The 24227-nt window shown below is 40.6% G+C and overlaps 1 protein-coding gene across 6 annotated transcripts in view; it reads left to right on the top strand.

Moving 5' to 3' along the window:
* The window catches only part of LOC133446103 (PTB domain-containing engulfment adapter protein 1), a 118797-nt gene that overhangs the window by 69301 nt on the left and 25269 nt on the right, over positions 1–24227 (top strand). For 4 of the 6 annotated variants that reach the window (XM_061723884.1, XM_061723885.1, XM_061723890.1 and 1 more), the window contains one exon: positions 5866–5947. In XM_061723884.1, the coding sequence (XP_061579868.1) occupies positions 5920–5947 (28 nt within the window). In that variant the 5' untranslated portion in view covers positions 5866–5919. Of the gene's footprint in view, positions 1–656; positions 775–5865; positions 5948–24227 lie in introns of those variants that run through there. The other 2 variants (XM_061723889.1, XM_061723887.1) reach the window with 2 other exon arrangements.

Genomic DNA, 24227 nt, shown 5'->3' with positions numbered 1-24227 from the left:
AAAGGATGAGTTTTAATCAAATATTTATTCCTTTTCGTGTAAGTGTGCATGCATAGAAAACTGATTTCTTATGATGTCTGATGTCCTTCTTGTGAGTACTAAAATAATACGTAGAAGTTGACAGTAAAATCAGTGAAGCTGCAGTTCCAGTTGCTGCCCTCTGAATGTTACTTTGAAGGTGTCCTTGGTAGTTAATCTCTGTCAAAAACAGGACAAATGAGTGTCAGTTTATGAAGTGCTATAACCCAGTAATAGCCACACGCTTGAAAGCTGAAATATGTCCGTTGTCCAGTGGGAAAAGAAAAGGTATTTTTAAATAGGCATCATCTCAAAGGAGACCTTGTAGCGCTTTAATTTTGAGAGGTATTTTTCTCACATTCTGTGTTTTTTCCTTCAGCCGTTGTTGATGTTGAGCTCGGGCTGTTGCTTGTCAGCATGGTATGATGATAGATCACACACTGCAGCAAAAAAGTCAAGCTGCAACCTCTGACATGATGCCTTTCTGTAGGTCATATGTGGTGCGTATCAGTTCCCGTCAAAAGTGGTCTCTTTTTTGCGCCTGCAAAAACTTCTTTTGGACAAACAGTGGGCGGGGGAAGTTGGGATTTGAAAGTCAAGTATCTTGTGTCAAGGCATAAGCTTCTCGTTGAGTTTGCAAACCTCATCATCTCCCTGTGCTGCAGTCCTCAGCGTAGCCCCATCTGGTCCACAGCTGAAAACTATTATAATCCACTGGAACTTCCTCCTCTCCGTTCCACCACAGTCTGAAGGCAAGTAAGTGGGTTTTATCTCAGATCTATTTTTGTTTGCACTTTTTCCTTCAAAACTTTTATCGTTTTGTGCTTCAGTGTACATACTAGATGTGATTTTCCTTGATAAAGTAAGTCAGGGTGCAGTATTTGGTCCACATCCTTAAAAGTGCTGGTTTGTGACTGTAAGATTACACAACGAGACAACACGGTTGATTCAACGCAGGAATTCTGGGATTAAATTCATAAACTGATAGCAGTTGTGATGCTTCATGTGTTGCGCTTAGCCAGCAACCCTCCGGAGACGTGGTAAGAGCAAAGTAAAGAAAAACAAAGGATCTGTGTAGATTTTCCTTTTCTCCGCTCTCCGTCTCTCTGAGGCATTATGCTGATACCACAGTTCATGCTTTGCCTGCTGTTTTTTGAAAGCAGATGGGTCAGATTAGTGAGTGGCTCGAGGGCATTTATAAATGGGACATTAACTTTGCTTCGTTTCCTCCTCTTCAGGCTTTTTTAAACACTAATTCTTGTCAAACGTGCATTTCAATCCACTTTTTGCTTACGATGTATGCTCGAAGCGAGGCTGCACAGGGTTGCTCTCAGAAGGATTGTTTCCCAACCTAAATACCAAATGTTTGAGTCACCGTAGGTGAATCGTGGGACTGGACATGTTTTTGCTGTTTTACTTGAAGGGAGTGAAGTACTGGCTCATCTTCTGCACTGTTTTCCATCAAATCATGTTAAAACTACGCTTTGAAACCAGTCTGTACTTTTAGTTCCCGTTCAGTTCAAACTTTTTTTTTGTTTTTACATAGTTTTGTAGGTAAAGCTTTTAATGTTGGAGCATAATGTTGAAAACATTTCATGTGTTGCATGCGTGAGCGTGCGTGTGTTACGAGTTCCTTTGGTGAGGGTTTCAGCAGAGCAGACCCGCTGCTTTTACTGCAGCTGGTAAACATTGCAAGGAGACTTAGGACGTTTGCAACTCAGTGTTAAGTCTGTGTGTGTGTGCGTGTGTGCGTGCGTTCGTGCGTGCGTGCGTGTGTGTGTGCGCCCATGTGTCCTAGGGTCAGGAGTTCTTTCACTGGGATCCCGTTGAATCACCAGACAGGAAGCTATTAAAACAAGCCCAACAGTGCAGCTGTCAATCAAACGTGGTGGTATAGCAGTCAAGTGTCAACCGAAGCATCGCAGTACGTCCAAGTATGTCACAAACAAAGAAAAAAGATAACCGGACTGTCTGCTGCCAGTCATTTCCGTTTCGTTTGCCAAAATCTGTGAGTGAGTCCCCGGTGTCAGGATTGGATCATCTTGGGGATTTTTTTTTTTGATGATTCACTGTCACTCATAAATTGGGATCAATTTGCAGTTCTTTGCTTGTTTTTGTACATCTCACTAGTAGATCTGCTGCCATTGTTGTGCAGGCTGTCAACACCTCTAAGAAGTTTTTTTTGGTTGTTTTTTTTTTTTTTTTCACTTTTTCATTATCTTCATAAAAACGGGCGTTGCCACTGATGCTTGTTTCTCCTGAGCAAATAAAAAAGTGATGACACCTACCAGTGACCGTCAAAGGGAAATGTATTTCTTTAACACCATAAACTTTGCACCAAAACATAACCAAGACAAAAGATAAGTAAGTACGAGTGCATTTAAACCTCAAAAACTGAGACTCAGTACCAAGGCCGCGGCTATCAAGGTTTTTGTTTGGCAAACAAGTTACAGGAGGAATGTCCCCATCCCCACCCTAAAGCTTTGCTCCATTTTAATTTTTCTGCATCCCTTTCTTGGGCCTCTTTTGGAGAAAAAAGACCTCTACAGTAAATCGAGAACCTGCAGGAGGGTGCTTCTGGCAAACAAACCAACAAGATGCTAAATGTTCTTTCCATTATGATTTCAATCAAACTTTTTTATTTGGTTGTATCAGGCCTGACTTTTAGTTTCCCCTCAGATGAGTCTCGTTCATGGACTATGCTGTGCCTCACATTGATCTTTATTACCATTTCAGATCTAACTAAAATATTGAGATTTAGGTTTGCCATCCGAGTGAAACCTCTTGGGTCTTCTTGTAGGAAGCCAACAGTAAACCCTAATCAGTGGTAGTTTTGTCTTCAGGTTCAGCTTGTTGGGGGGTTGGTGCCGTGACTCCGGTAAGATTTGTTTTTCCGCCCACTAAGAAGTTATGATTGCTCACGTTTCTCATGATAAATGGAAAATGCCAGACACAGAAAAATGTAATTCATATTCTAAATTGCCCGGCTCAAGTTAATGCATTTGCAAAGGCAATGACAGAAATAGCTGCTATGAGCCAGACCTTTCTTACATATTTTCCAACAGCAAAGGAATATTGATGGTGGAGCGTGCTGACTGCTACCTAGTGCTGCCCAGTTTGTCCTTGCAGCCCTGGAGATTGCTCAACGCTCATGGGAAATTGATGCTAAGGCAGTCAAAGTGGTGTCGCCTGCCGAGGTGGACGCTTTTCATTTGCAAACGAAATTGCTCCATTTTCTGCAAGGTACCAGAGCACAGCATTGTTGTACTGTACTCATTTCTGTGTAAAGACACAACCAGCATCCACTGCCACTTTGGCAGTGATTTAAAAACAGACAGAAAAAAATCTGTTTTTGACAACCCACATTTATTTTTGTTTTAATCCAGTCAATGTTGGTGCGAGGAGAGGAGTTGGAGATCTCAAGACACTCAAGTTTAACTTTACAGACTTTTGATGACTAAACTTCATGTTTGTTTGTTTATTTTCACGAATGCTGTTCTTATGAGGGCAGCTATAAACCCCTTTGACAAAGGAAACACTTTATTCTGTTGGAAAGAATTTGACATTGGCGTCATTGCAGAATATGATAAATAATGTTTTTTGCCTCTCACTGTATGACATTGTTTGATCCTCTTTGGTAGAAGTAACACATCTGAGTCCTGTCTTGTACCTTGATGTAGGACACATACCATATTTTGACGACCATACGGCGCGCCGTGTGGAAAGGCGCACCCTCAGTTTTGTGTGCCATTTCTGTATTTAAAACACACGCACCGACCGAAAAAGCGCCGTCTACACACATGGTGCGCCGCCTTACAACGCACACACACACGTACCGCACAACTCGACGCAGAGCCTACGCTGTAAGGTGTGCGTTGCCGCGTACCCTACGCCGTAGGCTCTGTGTTGGTGTAACGCACAACCATAAATCCGCCTTTACAATAATACAATGGGCGCATTGTGTCATTGGGCGCACGGCACATTTAAAAAAAATAATAAGACGTTTATATGCGCCTAATGGTCGCAAAAATACGGTAGTCCCGTTTTATCAGACATCTTCATGCTCATCATGATATGGCTCTGTAGTAAATACATGCAGTGGGGACGGATTTCCTACATCAAACTACCATAAAATGTGATTAAATTCTCATATATGTCACAATAATAGACAAATAAAATTACCTTAAGCTGACAGTACACAATCAGTGTTCAAGTTCTACTCTTTATTTAAAACACATTAATGGCTGGAGGAAAAGTAAGTGAACCCACAGACTAATTACTTCAGCTGAAGCTAAGTGGAATTAATTATTTATACACCTAGAGTTAGATTAGTGAAATGAGTCAAGAGGTGTGCTTTAGAGATGTGTTGCAATATGGACATCTCTAAAGATATGTAATCGAGAGTAATTGTTCTAAGATGACTCCCAAAGCCCAACATTAAATCCTCAGTGAGGTAAAGAGGGGCGTACAGGTAGTAGCTTAAGGCCAGAGAAACATTTTCTGTTCCCGAATCTACCATGTAATTTACTGAAAGGGAGATGGTTAGGGCAGAACACCACGTGAAAGAAGAAAGGTGAAAGCACTACCTAAAAAAAAAAAATAACAACATAAATCATCCGAATAGTGAAATATGTTGGAGGTAGTGTTAGGCTTTGAGTCTCAGGGCCCGAGACAGCTTGCGATCATCGAGGATGAAATACTGTTTGTTTTTGAAGAAGTAATCTGGTTCCTCTGGATTCCACTTTGATTTCTGGGGGACAAAAGAAGCTGCCCCTCGATTGGATAGCCCAGGGGTCGGCAACTCAAATTGTTAAAAGAGCCATATTGGACCAAAAACACAAAAAACAAATATGTCTGGAACCGCAAAAAATGAAGTCTTGTATCAGCCTTAGAATGAAGGCAAATGGCAAAAGGCGAAATGTCGAGAAAAAAGTTGAAATGTCGAGAAAAAAGTCGAAATGTCGAGAAAAAAAAGTCTAAATGTTGAGATTAAAAAAGAAAGGAAAAGGAAGAGAAAAAGAGAAAAAAAGGAAAAAAACAAAGAAAAAAAAGAAAAAAAGAAAAGCTTTTTTTTCTTTTTTTAGAAGAAAAAAGAGAGAAAAAGAAAAAAAAGAGAAAAAAAGGTCAAACATTTTTGAAAAAGCTCCAGGAGCCACTAGGGCGGCGCTAAAGAGCCGCATGCGGCTCTGGAGCCGCGGGTTGCTGATCCATGGGATAGCCAATAGCACCGAGGTAATGGAAATTACTGTGTAATTCATTTAGTTTATTTTTTGTAATTAATTTCCCTTTGGTGATAAGAGTATTTTTGAATGTTTTTATTAACATTTGAACCCAGGGGCAACATTCCCAGTCCCAGTTCTGTGCAGAAAGAAAAGTTGCAGTTCCATGACTGACCACTAGGGTCTTGTTCCAAAAATAAATCGGTGCTTCCGCTTCGTTTATGTGAAGTGAAAGGGTAAGGCAGGCCAACCATTTCTTTCAGTGCTATGAATGTAAATATTTGTGTTCAATAAAGAAACAAGACATTTTTCATGTGTTGTCATCTGACTCGCCTTGTATTTCTCTATTATTGTGACACATCTGACGATCAGATCTCATTTCATGGCAAATCAATGCAGAAAACCAGAAAATTCCAAGGGGTTCATTCTGCCACTGTGAAGCAGAGCTTACAGGAACTGTTCAACAGCTGCCGTAAACCTGTCCTCTTTCACATGATGGGTATTTTCATTTTATTTAGGAGTTTTTGCTCTTCTTTTCCCGAAGCTTTCTGCAACATTTTAGTAAAGGTTTGAGGTTAAAGGTATTTTGAACTCATTTTTCCTCCCTCCTTTTTCTTTTTTTTTTTAGGTGGAAGATTGGTAGATAGTCTGGGGGGGACCTCAGCAACGTACATTTTCCACTATGAACCGCGCCTTCAACAGGAAAAAAGGTGAGCAAATGTAACCACGTTACAAAATGAGCTTGTGTAGTGAGGCGAGCCTGTTTTTGCACCGCTGTGTCAGAGACGCTTCACAGTCACAGTGGAAAAAAAGGATGAATTAGACAACGTTCAGCAGTTTTATTAGTAAGCCTCATTTACGCTGACAGAAGGACTTCCTTTTAAATTCACATTAACACAAATACCTCAAAGACCAATAGCCTGTGAGAAACTGATGACGATATTATTCAGCAAAATATGATACATTATTGTACTTTGACCATATAGTTGATAGATAAGTTTAAGGGATGTTATCGTAAGGATCCGCTGTACGTTTTATCTTAAATGTTGGTTTGCTTGCAATCCACCCAACCAGAACGACTCCTCTCAACAGTTTTATCACGTGTGATTGTCTTTCTTTTCACAACATCAAAATATTTTGTGTGAAAAATGAAAAGAATTGACCCTGCACACGGTGTATATCAACAGATAAGAGATGGTTCAAGAGTTGAATCAAGATGAAGAGTCTGCTGCATGGTTGATCAAGATTTTAAAAAGTCATTAAGCAACTCGTGGACGTTGTGGGGAGGTTGTAGACCTTAGTATGACTGAACTATAAAAGCCTTACATTTAAAAGGTCGGTGTGAGGAAAGAGCAATAGCAAACATCCAGATTTACTTTGTAACTGTGTGTGTATATGTAAATGTAATACCTCCATCGCAAAACGGTTCCCTTCAACTCAGCAGTGGAGGACAGCAAAAGCAGAGACTCAACATAGACAACCGTCTGAGCCTTTGCCAAAAGGTTTGACAGTGAGGGAGGCAGTGCAGTCCTCTTGAGGTGATGTGAGGTGACCCTGTCCAAATGCAGAGGAGGATATTTTTGGGACAGCAGTTTGGAAAACAGCTTGATGTGTTTACCACCATCTGTCCCACTCCCTCTGGTGTGAAGCAGCAGACCTGGAGAAGCCTCCGACAGAGCAGAGGAGCTTACACGAGGCCCAGGTGGCGCCAGGAGCCTTAATGATATTTGGCTTTAATACACTTGGTTTCTCATTAGGTTTTCAGTTTCAGGAGAAAAATATGGCGATCTGGGAGTCAGTCATTATAAATGGAAACACCTCTTCATTCATTCCTCTTCATGTTGCCTTTGTTTGTTAAGATGTTGGAAAAAAAAGTGTCGCCTGTTTAGCGGACCCGGACCCCGATGAATGCTGCTTGTGAAAGGGAAGGGACTTTACAGAGACAGAAATCAAAAACTCACCTCTGACCATCTCTCTTCAGCTGCCAGGAGCTGAAAACACTCCATCTACTCACCTCGCTGCCCTCACACTGCCACTAATAATTTTTCTAAGAAAGGGATTTCTGCACGCGCCGTTGCAGTACGTCAGGACACCAACAGAAGCCTGACCCTTAGCCTTCTTTCAAGTCTTCAATTTTTGCTAAAGTTTTGCCCTTGCAGAAATAAACAGTTCTTATTTCAAGAGACAGTTGTGTGTGTGCACATAATTTCATGCATTCATTTTTAATGGACCTAGATGTTCCAGTTCCAAAAAAACAAATTCTTGATGAATAGATTTAATGCCTCTCTGTGTTTATCCTCAAAATTCACGAAGCAGAACATTCCTTTGATTTAGAAAGATAATGCGATTTGAGACGGGATTCTTTTGAAAGCACCTTTTTTCCTTTTGTCTCCCAATGATTTGAGTTAGTTTTAGAAATGGCATCACCTAGAGCTGTAAATATAATCTGATATGCAACATTTCCTCTGTGGCTGAGAGCCTCCCGGGAGCGAAACGAGGTGAATTCTTTCCTCTGACATGTGGAAAAGGGTAAACTTGCCTCGCTTTCGATAACATAACGTTTTCACATTTGCGTTTGTGTCTCTTCAGTATTTCACACGTGGGATTTGGACGAAGGCTGCAGCTTGTCTGCTTCTCCTTACTGGCTTCTGAGTTAAAAACAGTTGAAGTGAATTGTCATCACAAACCTGTATGTGTGGAAAAGTCCAGAAGCTTTCACTTATCTTTCACTTTTCTGCCTGCGTCCCGAATGCCTTTGCAGCCCCTGGCTTAGAGCGGAGGTCGGTCCGCGGAACGGATTCACCTGATTTATCTTTGCGTCGGTGTTTTGTGGGCTCGGTCACGTCCAACAAGTAATGCCAGCAGAACCGTGAATCAATTTTATCTTCTGGGTTCATTATCCAGCAGTCTTGGATGTAATTGGCGCTGAAGCGTTGAGCGCTTACGTTTGAGAGCATTAACCTGCGCTGAAGTTTTTAAATGTAATGGAATTGCCTTCAATGACCGTGCGGATGTTGAAGTATCACTCTGGTTTTTGGATAAGTTTTAATTGCACTGCTTATAAGCTATTTGTACCCAATAACTCGTTATTGGATGCGTTTACTTAACTGTATACCTGTCCATCCTCCAGCTGTGCAGTATGTGTTGTATTTCTTTCTAATTAAACATTTACTTAGACTTCATTTGATTAACATATTGATGAAACGTTTTCAAAAAGACACATGCTAATTAATGCAACCTTCTACACAAATGTATGATGGAAATAAAATATCAAGAATGAATCAAAACCCCGGATGAAATGGAAAATGAAAAAGAAGAGATTCTTACATGTTCTTTTAAGACTTATTTTAAAGCTTCAGGTGTGAAACTATGGGGAAGTTACCTTCTAAAAATTGTAAGGAAATATAAACATAGATCAGTAGATACATAAGGACGCCAATAAATACAACATAAATACATTTTAAGAATGTACAAATAATTTAGGCAATATTTAGAATCAAGTTTTTTTCTCAAATTTTCACCTTTATTCATTTAATGTTGTTGTTAAAAACATGTCTGACTTCATGAGGGCCACGTAGGAAGACTCATACTCGCACTCATGAACACAGTCTTGTCAGTGGCTCTTTTGTCAACACAGCAGATCTGTCTGCCCCCATGTGTTCAGAAGTGCTATTGCTACATAATCTACCTTTAATAGACATATTCATCTATTTAGTCATCTTCTTTCTTTCTGCATCATCCTTTTATTTATTTCCCCAAACTTATTTATATGTTTTATTTTAATTTAAAATGCTTATCTAAAGTAAATATTAATATTTTTTAAATTCATATGCATTCATTTTATTATTTCTGTATGGTTATTAACCTTCTGTTTTGTTTAGTTTTAATCTCATTGCTAGCTCTAAATGTTCATGATTCCAACTCTTTTATATTCTCATATTTGTATCATCTCATATTACCGAACGAAACAAAGCCGAGGAGACAAAATCTGAAATGTCGTGATGTCAAATGAAACAAAGAAAGTAAATGGATAGTTGGAACTTTCACGTTCTAAACCATCCAGATTTGAATTAATTGGAGATGAATATCCAGAAGAAACGAGCCATAGGTCAGGAATACATTTACATGGATGCTGGTACACTAATCTGAGTGCAATTTGAATCTGTGGGGATTGTGTCAAAGCTGCCAAAAATCCATCCCTGGCTAGAGGTGGAGTGTGGGAGAATCCTAAATAAAACACACATTTTTGGGTTTCTTATCAGAAATGGCTACTTTCTTTTCAGGTTTAACGTTTGTTTATCTACAGGTAAACAGAAGTTGCAGGTACTTTAACTTCTAAACCTTAAGATAAAGTACCCATTTCTGATAAGAAAACCCTAAATATATTCTGTCCACTCACTTGAGTGGACAGAATGTTTCCAAACTGAGTTTATAGTTTGAGAATAAAAGTGTGTCTAAGGCTGGGGAAGCTGCTCCATCATCTCCACAGAGTTGTAGTTGGATTATTCACTTAAAGCACAATTTAAAATGAATTTTAATGAAAACAAGAATGAATGCACACGATGAATCACTGTCCCGTATGCAGTCTGTGCAGTACAGCAGCACTCACCCAGGCAAGAGCTGCAATAGAGATGTCTTTTATCCCCCCACATTTGGATATTCATTTGCGCATAGAAATTGTTGTTTTTGTTCATTTGATATCAATTTGCCTGTATAATCAAATCAAATTAGAAAATTCATACATTGTATAGCTATTCTTGAAGATGTGTGTGACGCAACTACGTTTTAGAAATCAGAATTTTCGTCATAGCAGCATGCTTAATTAATAACAATTGTCATGTTTGGAGCTTCGAACTATGTAAGAATTAGCTTTATTGCCCAAACATTGTGTAAGCACAACCCCACTGTAGTTGTTGTTTATTATTCTTCCAAGTCTCTCACCATTCAACACAAAAACACAACTCCAAAACAACTAGCTTGTCCACATGACGCCTGATCTGATGTCTCAAATATATGTGTTATTGTTTCCAAAGAAAAAAGATTGCAAAGATGGCAATATTTCCAGGTGAATTGAATGATGGAGCTAGAGTGTACATGACATTTCAGAGCAAATGGAGTCTAGAATTCACAAGAAAATCTTTTTTTTTCGCTAATATGTTTCAGAGGCGTTCAGTTCCACTTTACAGCTCTCAGTCTTTCATCACAACGGATGTAAATCTGTCCACACTCTCATGATTCAACTTTCCAAGGCAACGGATCTGTTCTCTCTTTTTCTTTTTCTTTTTCTTTTGCTTTGCTGGAAGACTCCAAATAAGAGAAAGTTGCTACAAAACCAACAGAAAATCAGAGCTGGATTTCCAGAGAAAGTCCAAACTTCACCCACGCTGGAAAAGCAGCCCCTTGAGAAATAAGCCTGATATTCCATAAATTCACATTTGTCTCGTTTTAATCAGATAGCTTTGCCAATAGGTTAAGAAAAAACTTCTGGACCAGAATTATTAAAAATAGCAATGTTTGGGGAGTAAAAAGACAAAACAGTCTAAAAAGTATTTTAGACTGTTTTGTCTTTTTACTCCCCAAACACAAATGTCACACACCTTCTGGTGCTCAACGGTGGCATTCAAAAAAATTTTTCAAGTTATGGTTTCTCTCTAAAGTGGCAGTTTGACAAAAACTTTTGCATTTTCAGACTGAGTGAGAGAGTATGTTGCACTTTACCTCACCATGGAAACCCTTAACTGCCAGTCAGAGCTCCTGAACAGAAACTTGGAACTCATCGCCATGGAAACCTCTGGATCCCAGTCAGAATTCACAGCTGATCAGCACCTTTCTCAGTTATATAGTCTATTTTAGATACTTTTACAGCTTCACTTCAAACTTAGTAAGTAAGCAAGAGATGAGGGATGGGCAGCAGCAGCAATCCCAAAATGATTTATCCAGGTATTGTGATGGACCATCTAAAGCTTGAGATATACTTGCAAAAAAAAAAAAAAAAAGAGATATACTTGCAGTTCAGACCACGTACGCATCATGGCCGCCACGCGTATCCTGCATTCATTTGACGCGTCGACGTGCACGTTCTCAAAAAGACACTGAACGCGTACACGACCTGCAGTTCTCGCTGTGGCCGCTAGTTGCGCTGGTCCCGGTCTGATACCAGCTGGTCCCGGTCAGATACCAGCTGGTCCCGGTCTGAAACCAGCTGGTCCCGGTCTGACACCAGCTGGTCCTGGTCAGATACCAGCTGGTCCCGGTCTGAAACCAGCTGGTCCCGGTCTGACACCAGCTGGTCCTGGTCAGATACCAGCTGGTCCCGGTCTGACACCAGCTGGTCCCGGTCAGATACCAGCTGGTCCCGGTCTGATACCAGTTGGTCACAAGTTTTTAGTTTTAGTTTAGTTTAGTTTATTTAGCACATAACATAAAAAAGAACATTACACAAGTAAGTTCAGTTAAAAGAAACTGTGCAGGGAGGAGCGAGCAAGCCAGTAGGCTTATGAGGAGCCCCCACCTAATAACATTTAACAAAATCCTTATGAGGATATAAAATCATAAAAATAAAAATAAATCATAAAAATTGCATGTAGAACATGAATGAAAATAAAAAACAAGTGACGACACGGAGGTCGCTGGTGCCGTTTCCTTTGCCAAGATCGCAACCAAAGCTATGTTATAATCTCCTACATCATCCAATGTTGTCATGTTAACTTGTTCGTTGTTCTAATCTGCTACTGCTACTACCGCTGCTACTACCTCTGCTACTAAATATTTAATCACTTTTCCAACTGTTGCTCTGCTTACTGCCCCCTATCGGTCACCGCCGGTACGACGCACTCTCCTCGCGTACTACACGAGCGACGTTGCGGTTGGTGCTGCACGCGAACGGACGCGAATGGACGCGAACGAATGCGAACGCAAGCCCCAACAGCAAGTATATCCCAGGCTTTAGTCTCCAGCAGCCCCGTGAGCCTGAAAAGGACAAAGTGAGGTTGTCTACTTAGACGATTAGATGTAATTTCTGAGTTATTAATTCTAATGGTAATGATACTTTCTTTGTTCATTTGTCTCCTTACACAGAAAAGTAGGGCATCAAAATTGATGAGTGAATCAGTGTAATTTTCAGTGGAAATCTCATCTGAATCACTGAATACATAAAAACCAATTTGTGTTTTTTATTTTAGAAACGTTCTGCATAACAATAACCTGGCTGGAACATAAAAAAACAGTCTGCATTATGATCAGAGCCCAAATAATTAGATTACAGTGTTATTCATACGTGTGTGGTAGCTTTGTACTGGAAGAACATGATCTGAGAGGAGTCCAGAACGTGCGCTTAGTGAGTCATCGTGCGGCGGAAGGATGTGCGTCTGATCCTTCTGCCTTTTATTTGTTTGACCCACACCAGACATAAATAAGCCTTGAATTTCTTCTTAGGAACAACATTTGTTGCCCCCTCCCCCCAACATTAAACTAAGTGCTGCACTTCAATTATTTTTCACCACAATGGAGGACAAGTATCAGATTAATTTAAAAGGCCTAGCAGAAAATTATGTTTTGAAACTAACAGCACCTGAGCGGTAATAATCCACGGTGTAGCATAACAGTCTTTTTGATCTGAGTCACATTAAATTGCAGCAAACTTTTTTGTTCATTTCCTCAGATGTAATCCAAATGAAGGACTTGTCTCCCTTCAATGGAACTATTTCCCGTGATTGCATCATTTTGTAAAGCCTTTATACCTGTTCACCCAAATTTAATTCATGGTCAAATGTTTTTGGTTCCCAGACATCAGTCCGATTTAAACCCTCCAATTTTTTACGACACTCTCCTACTACACCTTAGTAGAAATGTGGCTCAGGTCCATTTTCCATATTAGAATTTGTCTCCTGCACGATGGAAGGCTGTGCACAGCCAACAGGTTTGCTATGTGTTATTGATTGAGCGCTGCAGTGAATTAGTATACTGCCTGGCCGCTAGTCGCAGGGTGCTTTAAGCATTACACTGAAGATGATTGGATCATGTAAAGCATGATTTTGTGACCTAAGTAGTTTTGTAACTACAGCTGGAGCCAAATATTTTGATACACAGATATTTGTTTGTTAGGTGAAATATCAATTTTGAACGCAAATGATTTTTTTTTTCTGCAAAAAGAAAAATTGCTAAATATATGTTTCTCAGCATGTTATAGTTTTTAATGTTCTGTTAAAATGTGGAACTAATAATATAAAACAATCTCAACCTGGCAACAAGTAGACACTGGCAGCTGTGAGCATTGCAGCCAGTGAGGATTCATTTTTGCTGTTGAAAGGAAGACACTGTTGTATGAGTGAGGACATGATGAATGGAGTCTGCCAGATTTACAGTTGAAAATAGGTCAACCATGGTGCCAGACCAGCCGTGAAATGTCACCACTTCAACACGATCACCTATCCGAAAAAAATGTTGCATCAACATAACGGAGCAGCTACAGTAACTGCACTCTCCACTAATGTTGCTGCAATCTTCATATAAACAGTCATAGTGAACACTTAGTAGACAGTACATTATTACATGAATTGGACTCACTGCAGTGACATTCCATGTTCCTATTGCCAGAGATTTGGTCCACAGGTTGGGTTGTCGAGGCACCCTGCAATGACAGCTACCCAAACCCCACTGCACCAGCCCTTCAGGGACCTTTCTGTGGGTGGTGAGCCTGCTGGAAGGTGCGCCCATGCCCGGCTGGGTCCCATAGGCAAAGACCCGACCATCAGGCTCTCGCCTTCTAGCCCCAATCCCAGCCCTGGCTCCAGGGTGGGGCCCTGTTAACACTGATACGGGCGATGTAACAGTCCTTGTTGTTCTGCTATTTATGATGGACTTGTGATGGGAGGAGTTTCGTGAGGCCATGGAAGAAGACTATTGGTCTTCCTGGAAAAAATTCTGGCAAACCCTAAGAAAGGGGAAGCAGTACTCTGCCAACACTATTTACGGTAGCAGTGAGGAGCTGTTGACCTCAACTGGGGATATTGTTGGACGGCGGGAGGAATACGTAGAGGATATCCTCAATCCCACCGACATGACCTCCACTGAGGAAGTAGAGGCTGGGTACTCTAGGGCAGTGGTCCCCAACCCCGGTACCGGGCCGTGGGTCATCTGGTACCGGGCCGCACAGAGAGAAAAAATAATTTCTGTAGCATCCCCTGATGATGGATGACTCTCAAACTGATGTTTCACGATGTTTTTATTCCTTGGATGCACAATAAATACACTGCAAACACACTGTAAGAGCTGTAAAGGAATACAATAAAATAGAATTAGTCTTTCTACATTCATATAAGTTTCATTTAACTTAAATACAGACCGACGCACCTGCTCGCTCGCTCGGTAATAACAGCTACAGGCTGATTTATGGTTCCGCGTTACACCTACGCAGGGCCTACGGCGTAGGGTGTGCGTCGCCGCGCAACCTACGCCGTAGGCTATGCGGTCTTTTAACGCGGAACCATAAATCAGGCCTAACGCTAAACCCCAATACATGAGTAACCATGACAACCAAACTCAATATGTACATAAATACGGCATAACATTTGCAAAGAAAACCAATCCTTATCAGAAGGTGCTTTCCGTGGCAGTTGGCCACCACTTTAGCACTCATGACACTAGTTTAGTCTTTCAGACACACTTTCTACTGCCGTTAAACTTTTACCATTAAAGTCCGAAACTCAGGATGTTTACAATTTCTCGGCGAGACGCCTTCAAAATAAAAGCACTAAATATCGGTCTCCTTAATAAATAAAATAAAAGCCTGGCTTTAAATAACGTTAATGAGACATAAAAACATAAAAACATATTTATAGAAATACTCATATTAAAGGTAATTTACAATTTTCATTATTTTATTTTATTTTTTCGAAAATTATGTTTTATTATTATTCATTATTATTATTACTATAGAGAAAATACAACAGTTTTTAATGCTGATCTTGTCATTTTATTTAGTTTTTATCAACTACACCTTTAGATTGGGCCATGAAAATATTGTCAGACATTAAACCGGTCCGCGGTTCAGAAAAGGTTGGGGACCACTGCTCTAGGGTGTACTCTTCCATCACCCGAGCTGAAGTTACTGAGGTAGTTCCCAAGCTCCTCAGTGCCAAGGCACCGGGGGGTGAATGAGATCCGCCCTGACTACCTCAAGTCTCTAGATGTTGTGGGGATGTCTTGCCTGACATGCATGACGTTGGGGACAGTGCCGCAAATGGAGTGGCAAATCTGGTGGTCTTTTTAAAAAGGGGGACCAGAGAGTATGTTCCAACTATAGGGAGATCACACTTCTCGGCCTCCCCGGGAAAGTTAACGCCCGGGTACAGGAGAAGAGAATTTGGCTGATGGTCGAACCTCATATTCAGGAGGAACAATGCGGTTTTCGTCCCAGTTGTGAAACACGACTGGGACAGGGTGGTGAAGGTTTTATGGGAGTTTGCCCAACCAAACTGGTTGGGAGTTTGCCCAACCACTCCACATGTGCTTTGTGGATCTGGAAAAGGCATTCGACCGTGTGCCTTGTGGTATTCTGTGGAGGAAGTGTCTGGAATGAGGGAAGTCTTGGCATCTCTGCTTAGACTGCTGCACATGCGACCCGGTCCCAGATCAAGCGGATGAAAATGGATGGATGGACGAATAAAGTCGGCTCGGTTTATCGGTTTTTCGACTTGGTTGAAAATTAAAAATGTACAGGGTATTGACTAAAATGATGTGCTGTGCCTACTTACTTTGTTGTGTCTTGGATGAGTTAATTTGTTATGGCTGTGGCTTTTTAAATTCATTTATTTATTTATCTTAATTTTATATTTTTTATTGAACCTAAAGAGTCTGCCAAATCAAATTTGTTGTTTCTTTTCGCAAACCTGGTGAATAAAGTTGATTCTGATTATAATTATTTTTATTGAAATAGTTGCTTGGCTGCTATCGTACAATGTATAAAAAATAACAGCAGTTAATATTTTGCATTAGAAAAATCAGGATATGGCAACATCCAGCCAACCATATAAGTATTGATTTCATTTTTTACTGAAGGTATAATAGCAAAGACTTTTTCTGAAAAAAGGTTTAAATTGGTTGATTTAGGATCAAATAGGACATAGCTATTTATTGTTGCTGTGCTGTATTTTTTATTGACCCCCCTACCCTCACCCTCACTTCCCCCACACTCACATTTTATTTTGTTTTTTAAAGTTTGTGTCATTGAAAATGTTAAATCCGTTAGTACAGTAGTTGTTCCTTTTAATTTCATGATGGAAGCTTAGCCACTTTCTGTGCATATTTATCTTATGTGGTGTTATCAATGGTCGGAAGTTAACTTTGTCTCTTCTGAGCCAAACAATTAACAGTATATTTCTGTCTACTCTGGTTAATTAGAGCAGCCACCCATGAACCATTTGTTACGCATTAGTCCACAAATTGCCAATACATCAGGTTAGATTTTCAACGAGTTCCACTTTTCGAAAATGATGGTGTTTTGGAACAAGAATTAGGACTTTTGGATCGATGGTATGGGTAATTTATTATCATCTTGACTGAAAACAGAGTTATAACCTTTTTAGTACTTTTTACCAACTAACCTAAAAGACACTTTGCATATAATACATAGTCTTTCATACCTTATGCTCATAACCTTGCTGTTTTTTAATCAGCGAGCCATGGAAAAATTCAAAAAAATATTTTTTCCAGATTTTTTGCCAAACCTTTGAACCCAAAAAGAAAACATAAAAGAGCTTTTATTGATAACAGATGGAGTTACAGCGTAGATGAAAAACGTGGTTCAAGTCATTCTGCTTGAAGTCGTTTTGTTTGTTTTCATGTATTTACCATTTTATGCAGCAAAGAGAGCCAAGTATATACACCTGCCCAGCCCCTTCTTTTATCTGAACAGTGTGTGCAAACATTTTGAAATATGTCAGCTGGCCTGCCGTGCCGCTGTCAGCCGTTACCCCTCTCTTCCTGCCTTTCTCTTTAGTCTTTCTTGGAATTTAGTTTCCTGACCTTTCTGCTAGGAAAAAAGAGAACATGTATCTTCCCCCCATCCACTTTCATTTGAGATTCCCACGAGAAAACAGACTCTCTTTGGAGGAGACTGTAGAAAGGTGTGATTAGGCTTTAACTCATTGCACAGCTGTTAGGTAAACCTAGAAGGACAATTTATAAAGACGAAAGGTTACTAGTTGGGTGAAGTAGAAGAGAGAATCTTTCATATACCTTCATGTATCTGCAGTGCCATGCTAAACTATTCATCCTCGTTGGCATTTTTCTGTTCTGTTGCATTAGAACTAGAATTTTAACAGCTATGCTTTTGGATTTTATGCAATGAACCTGCATACAAAAGGTCCATTATATTATTTTTTGTGTAGTATTGTGTGGACCTCATTTGATTTATAGCCCTTGATAAAATCCAGATGCTGCCAATTCACAGGTCACATAGTTCATCTAATTAAATCCACCTGTGTCAAGTCCAAGAGTTGCATGATCTCAGTATATGTATAGTCCACAACACCACCAGTTTAGCAGCTCAATGACCATCGAATAACTTCAACCCATCAGTGAAAAAGTTCAGATTAGGATCAAGTTATAAAAACTAATTAAGAGTATCCAGCCAAGTATAAAATCCATTATCAGAAAATGCAAGGGCTATGGCCCCACAAAAAACCTACCAAAAAATGGCAGACTTCCAAAACTCACAGACCAGGCAAGAAGGGTTAGCAACAAAGGGAAAGTTTATCCTGAAGGAGCAGCCAAGCTCCACACCACACATTAAGTTATATGCCTGCGGACGAATTGTAAGCAAAAACACTTAGCAACACTGGTCTTTGTGGAGGAGTGGGAAGGAAATAAATGCTCAAGAACAAAAAATGCAGAGGTCACTAAAAGCCATCTGGTGGACTCCCCAGCTTGACTGTGTCTGGGTCATGGGGGCAGAAGCCTAAGAAAAGAGACCCATACTTCCCTCTCCTTGGCCACCTATTTTAGCGGTTTGGATATGGTTTGGAACGATATTATGCGTTACCAGGCAAGCTGAAAGATATATTCTCTTCTGCCTGTTTTGGGTCTGCCCCAGGTCCTCCTACCTGTTGGATGTGCCCAAAAGATCTCATCATGGAGGTATCCAGGAGGCATCCTTACCAGATGCTGGAATTATCTCAATGGGATCCTCGTGATGGATAAGAGCAGGCGCTGTACTCCGGCATATCTCATGTCCACCTTTTTGGGTCATGGTGGCCCATACCTTTCTCTTCATGGCCACCTCTTCCTGCTAGGCCCTTCCATGCCAGCCAAGAGATATATTATTTCTTCAAAGATCCCTTGGTCTTCCTCAAGGCCTTCTCTCAGTTGGATATGCCCCAAATATCTCCCCAGGGAGTCGCCCAGGATACAACTTAAACAGATGCCCAGATTATCTAATTTGGCTCTGCTCCTGAATAACTGAACTTCTCACCCTGCAATATCTCCAAGGGAGAGTTCACTAACCCTGCGCAGGAAACACATTTCAGCCAATCGTATTTTATCTTCTTTTGGTCACTCGCCACAAGTTCATGACCTCAGGTGAGGGTAGGAACACAAAACATTTTTGGGGGTTCTGAGATGACAAGAAAGGGAGACCAACAAACACAGATATTGATCCAGGAATATCTGCCTAAGGGATGCAAAAGAAAACAATGTCAATAATACCAATATAAGAACAAAATCTAGACCTATAGGAGCATGACAGAAGGCTTGGGTTGAGGGCATCCAAGCCAGCCCTCAGTATGAGCTTTATCAAAAGGATCTGCCTCCCTTTCTGCTTTTTTGTAATTTTCTCATGCAGAGGACATGGTGAGGTTCTATCATATCTTGGGCTGTGAAAAGTCTTCCTCAAAATCAATCTGATTTAAGAAGTTAAGTGCCCCAAGGTCACAGCGTAGTCTTTTGTGACAAGATTCATTACTCCAGCAATAAGCCGTTTGTGAGCAGGAAAGAGTGAGGAAAGTTAATAAATGATAGAAAACAGCATAATGGGATCCTTTTGATTGTGTTGTTATTGACCTGCAATGATCTCTGGTCTACTGATTACTTTGTGTGGGTGCCCCAAGAACCGTCTTCATGACTAGCTAAAGAAATCATTAAGAGATGAAGACAATTTATCAGAAATTCAAGTGATTAAACACAGATTATTGTCCCTGCTGGGAGAACCAAAAGAAAATTAGTTTGGCCTGCTAACACAGTGGTTTTCCGACATGGAGATCACAGTGGTGCGTAACGGTTTCACAAGAGTGCTATGTGTGGATAGCTAATGTGCAATTTATGACGCTGCAAGGAAAAACAATAAAAGTTCATGAAGTAGCACAACCTACAACTTGGTAACCGATGCTTTCTTGGTGGGCACATTCCTCCTTACCAGTGTGACCAACAAGCAGCTGCATTTTCCTCCATCAATCATGCAGTTAAAAGATGAGAGTCTTCATTTAGAAACTGGGGTACACAGTTGGGGGAAAAAATGTCAAAGGGGACATCACAACAGTTTCCACTGCAGATAAAGGTCCTTCAATTTGTCCATCAATTTTTTGGAATATAAATTTGATTCGAGAGAAAATCTTGTTTCATCTTACAGTATAAATTTCAACTTATCAGTGGAAATATTAGTTCTGGAGCTTGACATTAACTTCCTGGACAAAGTGAACACGCTGTCAGAGTTGATGAGCTTGCTCAACTTTAATCCGATTCAGTCTCAAAGGAATATTTCTGGAAAATTGCATACAAGAGGATTTGGATTGTCAAAGCACATGCTGTTAGACCCAGACAGGTCAAACATGCAGTTTCAGGTGATTTTTACGATTCAGCACTGCGTTCCTGACAGGGACTTCAGCACTTTGTCTCAATAAAAACAAAATCCAGACTGAGCAGACTGTCACAAACATCACACCTAACATCCTTGGACAAGGTTAGTATGACTTTCCGAAAATTGAAAATTGTAACCAAATGTTTTGGAAAGCTGTGCAAATAAAATTTGGGAGATTACTCCATATGAGCTTGGCAGAGGTGGGAGAGGGGAGCAGGTTTATTGTAGATACAAGTGAGGGAGGGCTCTGCGTGATGACAACGAAGACAGCCTTGCACTTTACTGTTCAGAAATGCAATTTTCAGCACATAACACCTCAAAAGTATTGCTGCTCAAGAATCAGTCTTCTACCTGCTGCTGCAGGATATTATCAACTGAAAAAGGCCAGATATAAGAAGTAGGCAGATGTTTATGTGATTGGCTTAAAGTAACTGTAAAGTGTTTGTGTTTCAGGAAGTCTTAATGATTTTCAGATACACCAGCTGTCAAAACAACTTGCTCCCCTTATACGATTACATAAGTCAGAATATGGTGCCATGCAGTATTATCCATCCCCTCATTTTCTTCTTCATTCCATTGCACTCCTTACAAAAATAATGGCAAAAAGAGCTGCCAAACACTCTCACTGAGTCTGAGCAGCATTCATCACGTACGTGTTTTACGTTTGTCCTCATCCATTTAAACTACATAATCAGATGACCAGATTTAAGTTATAGAAAATTAAGAACACATACTTAATTTTACACGTTAATCAGTATGTCTGCTTTGTTAGATTCTTTGAAGAAAAAAATCAAGAGATGAAAGAGAAAGTAGCTGACTTTTTCTTGGTTCTTGAAGATGGTAACCCCTTTATTTTTGACTCACTGGTGAGAAGCTTCAGGGTTACAACCTGTTACTGGGACATTGATACTTTGTGAACAGTGTCGAAGAGAGAGGCTAGTAAAAACACAAAACTATTGTTTACTACTGTATATGTGAAGGGTCTGAGGAACTTTGGAGGATCTCCAAACACAGCATTCCAGTGCATTGCACTGATTTGTATTCCCGCAACTATCCGACGCTGACCATCCAGCCTTTGGTCTCCTTCCCTGGTGGTTTCACAAACACTTGGATTCATACTAGCAAAACATGTCACATGCATGTAAGCAATTTATAGTTGACTGAAAACCCCAACAACTCACGAGACGGATTAGTTTTTACTCACTTTGCACCTTTTTTTCTTAATATAACAGCAATTAACAACAAATGTCATCTCAACAAGACAAGTCCAGTCCATTTTGATCTAGGACAGGCCAGTACACTTCAAATTTAGTCCAGTTCCACCAAACTCATTGTACTTCATTTCATCGAATTCACTTCAGTAGAGAACAAACTCAAAGTTCGTGTAATGCCAATTTGTTTAAAAATTGAATAAATAAAGAAGTCCCAGATAAGGTACCCAACTGATTGTATTGTAATGATTGTTTTTCACTTCAGTGCAATCCTCTATTCTGAGTGAGCATCAAGCAGAAGTGGAAAGGATAAAACCCAGGGATATATTGATCTGTGATGAATTTGTTCTGAAATTCCCTGCCTGCCAGTTTGACCTGAAGATGCTTTATGTATGGAAAGTTGAACATCTTAAAGAAACAAAAGTTCACTTGGTTTCAGTTCAAGTTTTCAGAATCATCGCATCCTAGATAACTGAGAATACCAACAAAAGATATTGAATCTTCTGCTCTTTAATACCTCTTTTTCAACCAGATGCTTAACTTGAACTTGACCCAGTTCAGAGATCATTCAAGTTTAGAACGAGCTAAGCTCTGGCTTAATTTTTCCAAAGGGTGAAAGCCACATCATTATAGCACTTTAAACCATTCCAGGATATCTCTGAATCTCCCTCCGGTCTATTGTGAATTCCCGTAGAGAAGCGCAGGTCAGAGAGGCGGTTTATCCACACAGATCACTGTTTCTCATCTTGCCTGCAAACCAAAAGCTCTGTACTGTGAGTTTCATTCATAAAGATGCTGAAAACATCACTGGCTGTTTGTGGATGCGTTTTGCAGTGTTGGCCAGCATCCCACAAAGAATGACCTGTATGAATGCCAATGCACACATGATTTATAACCACTATATCTATAAAAACCAGCTGGGAATATTCCAATACCTGGCACTATTTATACATTTAGTTGAAAATGTATGCAGCACGGTGTTTAGTTGGTAGCACCGTTGCCTCGTGGCAGGACGGTTCCTGGTTTAACTCCCGGGCCTGGCAGGAGTCTTCCCATGTGCAGTTTACATGTTCTCCTCAAGCTAGCGTTGGTCTTCTCTCCGGGTACTCCGGCTTCCTCCCACAGTCCAAAAACATGTATGTTGGTTTGACTGATGATTTCAAAGTGCCTGTAGGTGTGAAGGTGTGTGGTTGTTACTCTTAGGGCCCGATTTACTAAAGGTTTGCGTGCGTAAAAACCTGTGCAAACTTGACAGCACCCGCAAACCAAAGTGCCAGCTGATCTACTAACAGCGTGCAAAGAGGACTGCGTCTCTCAAATGCGCAAAATAGCACACGCTGTTCATTTAGTACTTTTGCCCTGATGAATAATCAATATGGGGCGTACCCACCAGAAATTGCTAAATACTGGGAGGGAAAGATGCAAATTAGTCCATTTACCACACGCAATGAGATTTACCAAGCCTGAAAGTTTTTGCGTGGATTGTGATTGCGTCTGTATTTAATACGTTCGAAAGGAAGGTGCTAATCTCCACATGCAAAAGGGGACATATTTTATTTGAATGTTAAATCCAGTATTATTCAGCAAAAGGTTGCCACAGGAGGCACATTCATTTTTTTATTTGTGATAATAAATAAATCATGTGTTTTCATGGAGAAAAAAGTGTTTCTCATTGTGCGCCTATACTTGTTCTGCAGTTGTCATACCCCGGTGTTGTGCAGTATTCAGCACCCCTGCCGTGAAAAGCACCCCCTCGTCTGACAAAAATGATATTCTCATTCCGTGTTCTGTTCATGTTCTGTTGTCCATGTTCTGTTTAGCGTCCAGTTTTGTGTTAATGATTCATGTTTAAATGCGCTCATGGATTCAGGTAAAAAACAAAAAATCGGGTAAATGGTTATTGATGTCATTAATTAATAGCCTGCTTACTGTGTTGTCTTCCATAATATTTGTAAATATATATAATATAAACTCCTAAGTATGTGTTTGTGTGAGTGTTTATATATAAATATATTGAAGTGTCAGTGTGTTTTTTTTTTTCTTGGTCTACTTATCATTGAATATACGAGGGGGTGATTTTCACGGCAGGGGTGCTGAATACAACAATTTGCCTCTTCCACTAATATCTCTATAACTCCAACTCGTCAAATTTAATTTTGCGCTTGCGACTATATCCTGCTTTCCATCCACTCTCCATGGCGCAAAGTTTGCGCCGCAAACCATAAGACGCGCAACACCCATGGATTAAAGTTCTCCGTACTGGGTACGGATTTCCGTCCTGGGGATTTTTTTGGGATATTTTTTTATGAGATCAGCGCAAATCCGACAAAAAATATGAACACCGGGGTGTCTGTAGCGCCGCGGTGACTTGTCGAACGGCGCCCACTGCAGTCAATCAGCTGTTGGCTGTGCACACACAGTAAAGTTCTCCTCTGGTTTTAGATGCACGTAACCATAACTCAGCCTAGGCTGCGTTATGGTTCTGCGTCAAAACGACGCCGTGCCTACGGCGTGTGGTTGGCTCTTTTCTACATTTATGTGTGATTTTTTTTATTTTGTTTTTTTTGCACAATAGTTGTCCTTATCTCTTTGATTCACTGTGACTGGAAAAAGTCGGATAAACCATTCAGAAAAAGATCGCTAAATAGCGGTCACGGGGGGGTACTGCACCAGGGTTTCCGTTGTCCGGTAATTGCCGGACTTTGTCCGGTAAAATATGCCGAAGTCCGGTATTTTATAATCTCTCCGGTCAAAATGTCCGGTGAAAATACTCACTAAGGCTGCGGGACTAGGGACTAGAGTCCCCGGGAGTACCGCGGAGGGACACGCCGAGCCCCGGTGCCGGGAGGAAGCGCAGCTGCGGCGCCGACATCCACGTGTGCGTTGATTTATGGTTCCGCGTCGCACCGACGCAGAGCTTACGGCGTA

This window comes from Cololabis saira, chromosome 6, assembly GCF_033807715.1.
Source record: "Cololabis saira isolate AMF1-May2022 chromosome 6, fColSai1.1, whole genome shotgun sequence".
NCBI lineage: Eukaryota > Metazoa > Chordata > Actinopteri > Beloniformes > Belonidae > Cololabis > Cololabis saira.
Note: the sequence above shows the minus strand (reverse complement) of the source record. Positions and strands in the feature narration are given on the sequence as shown.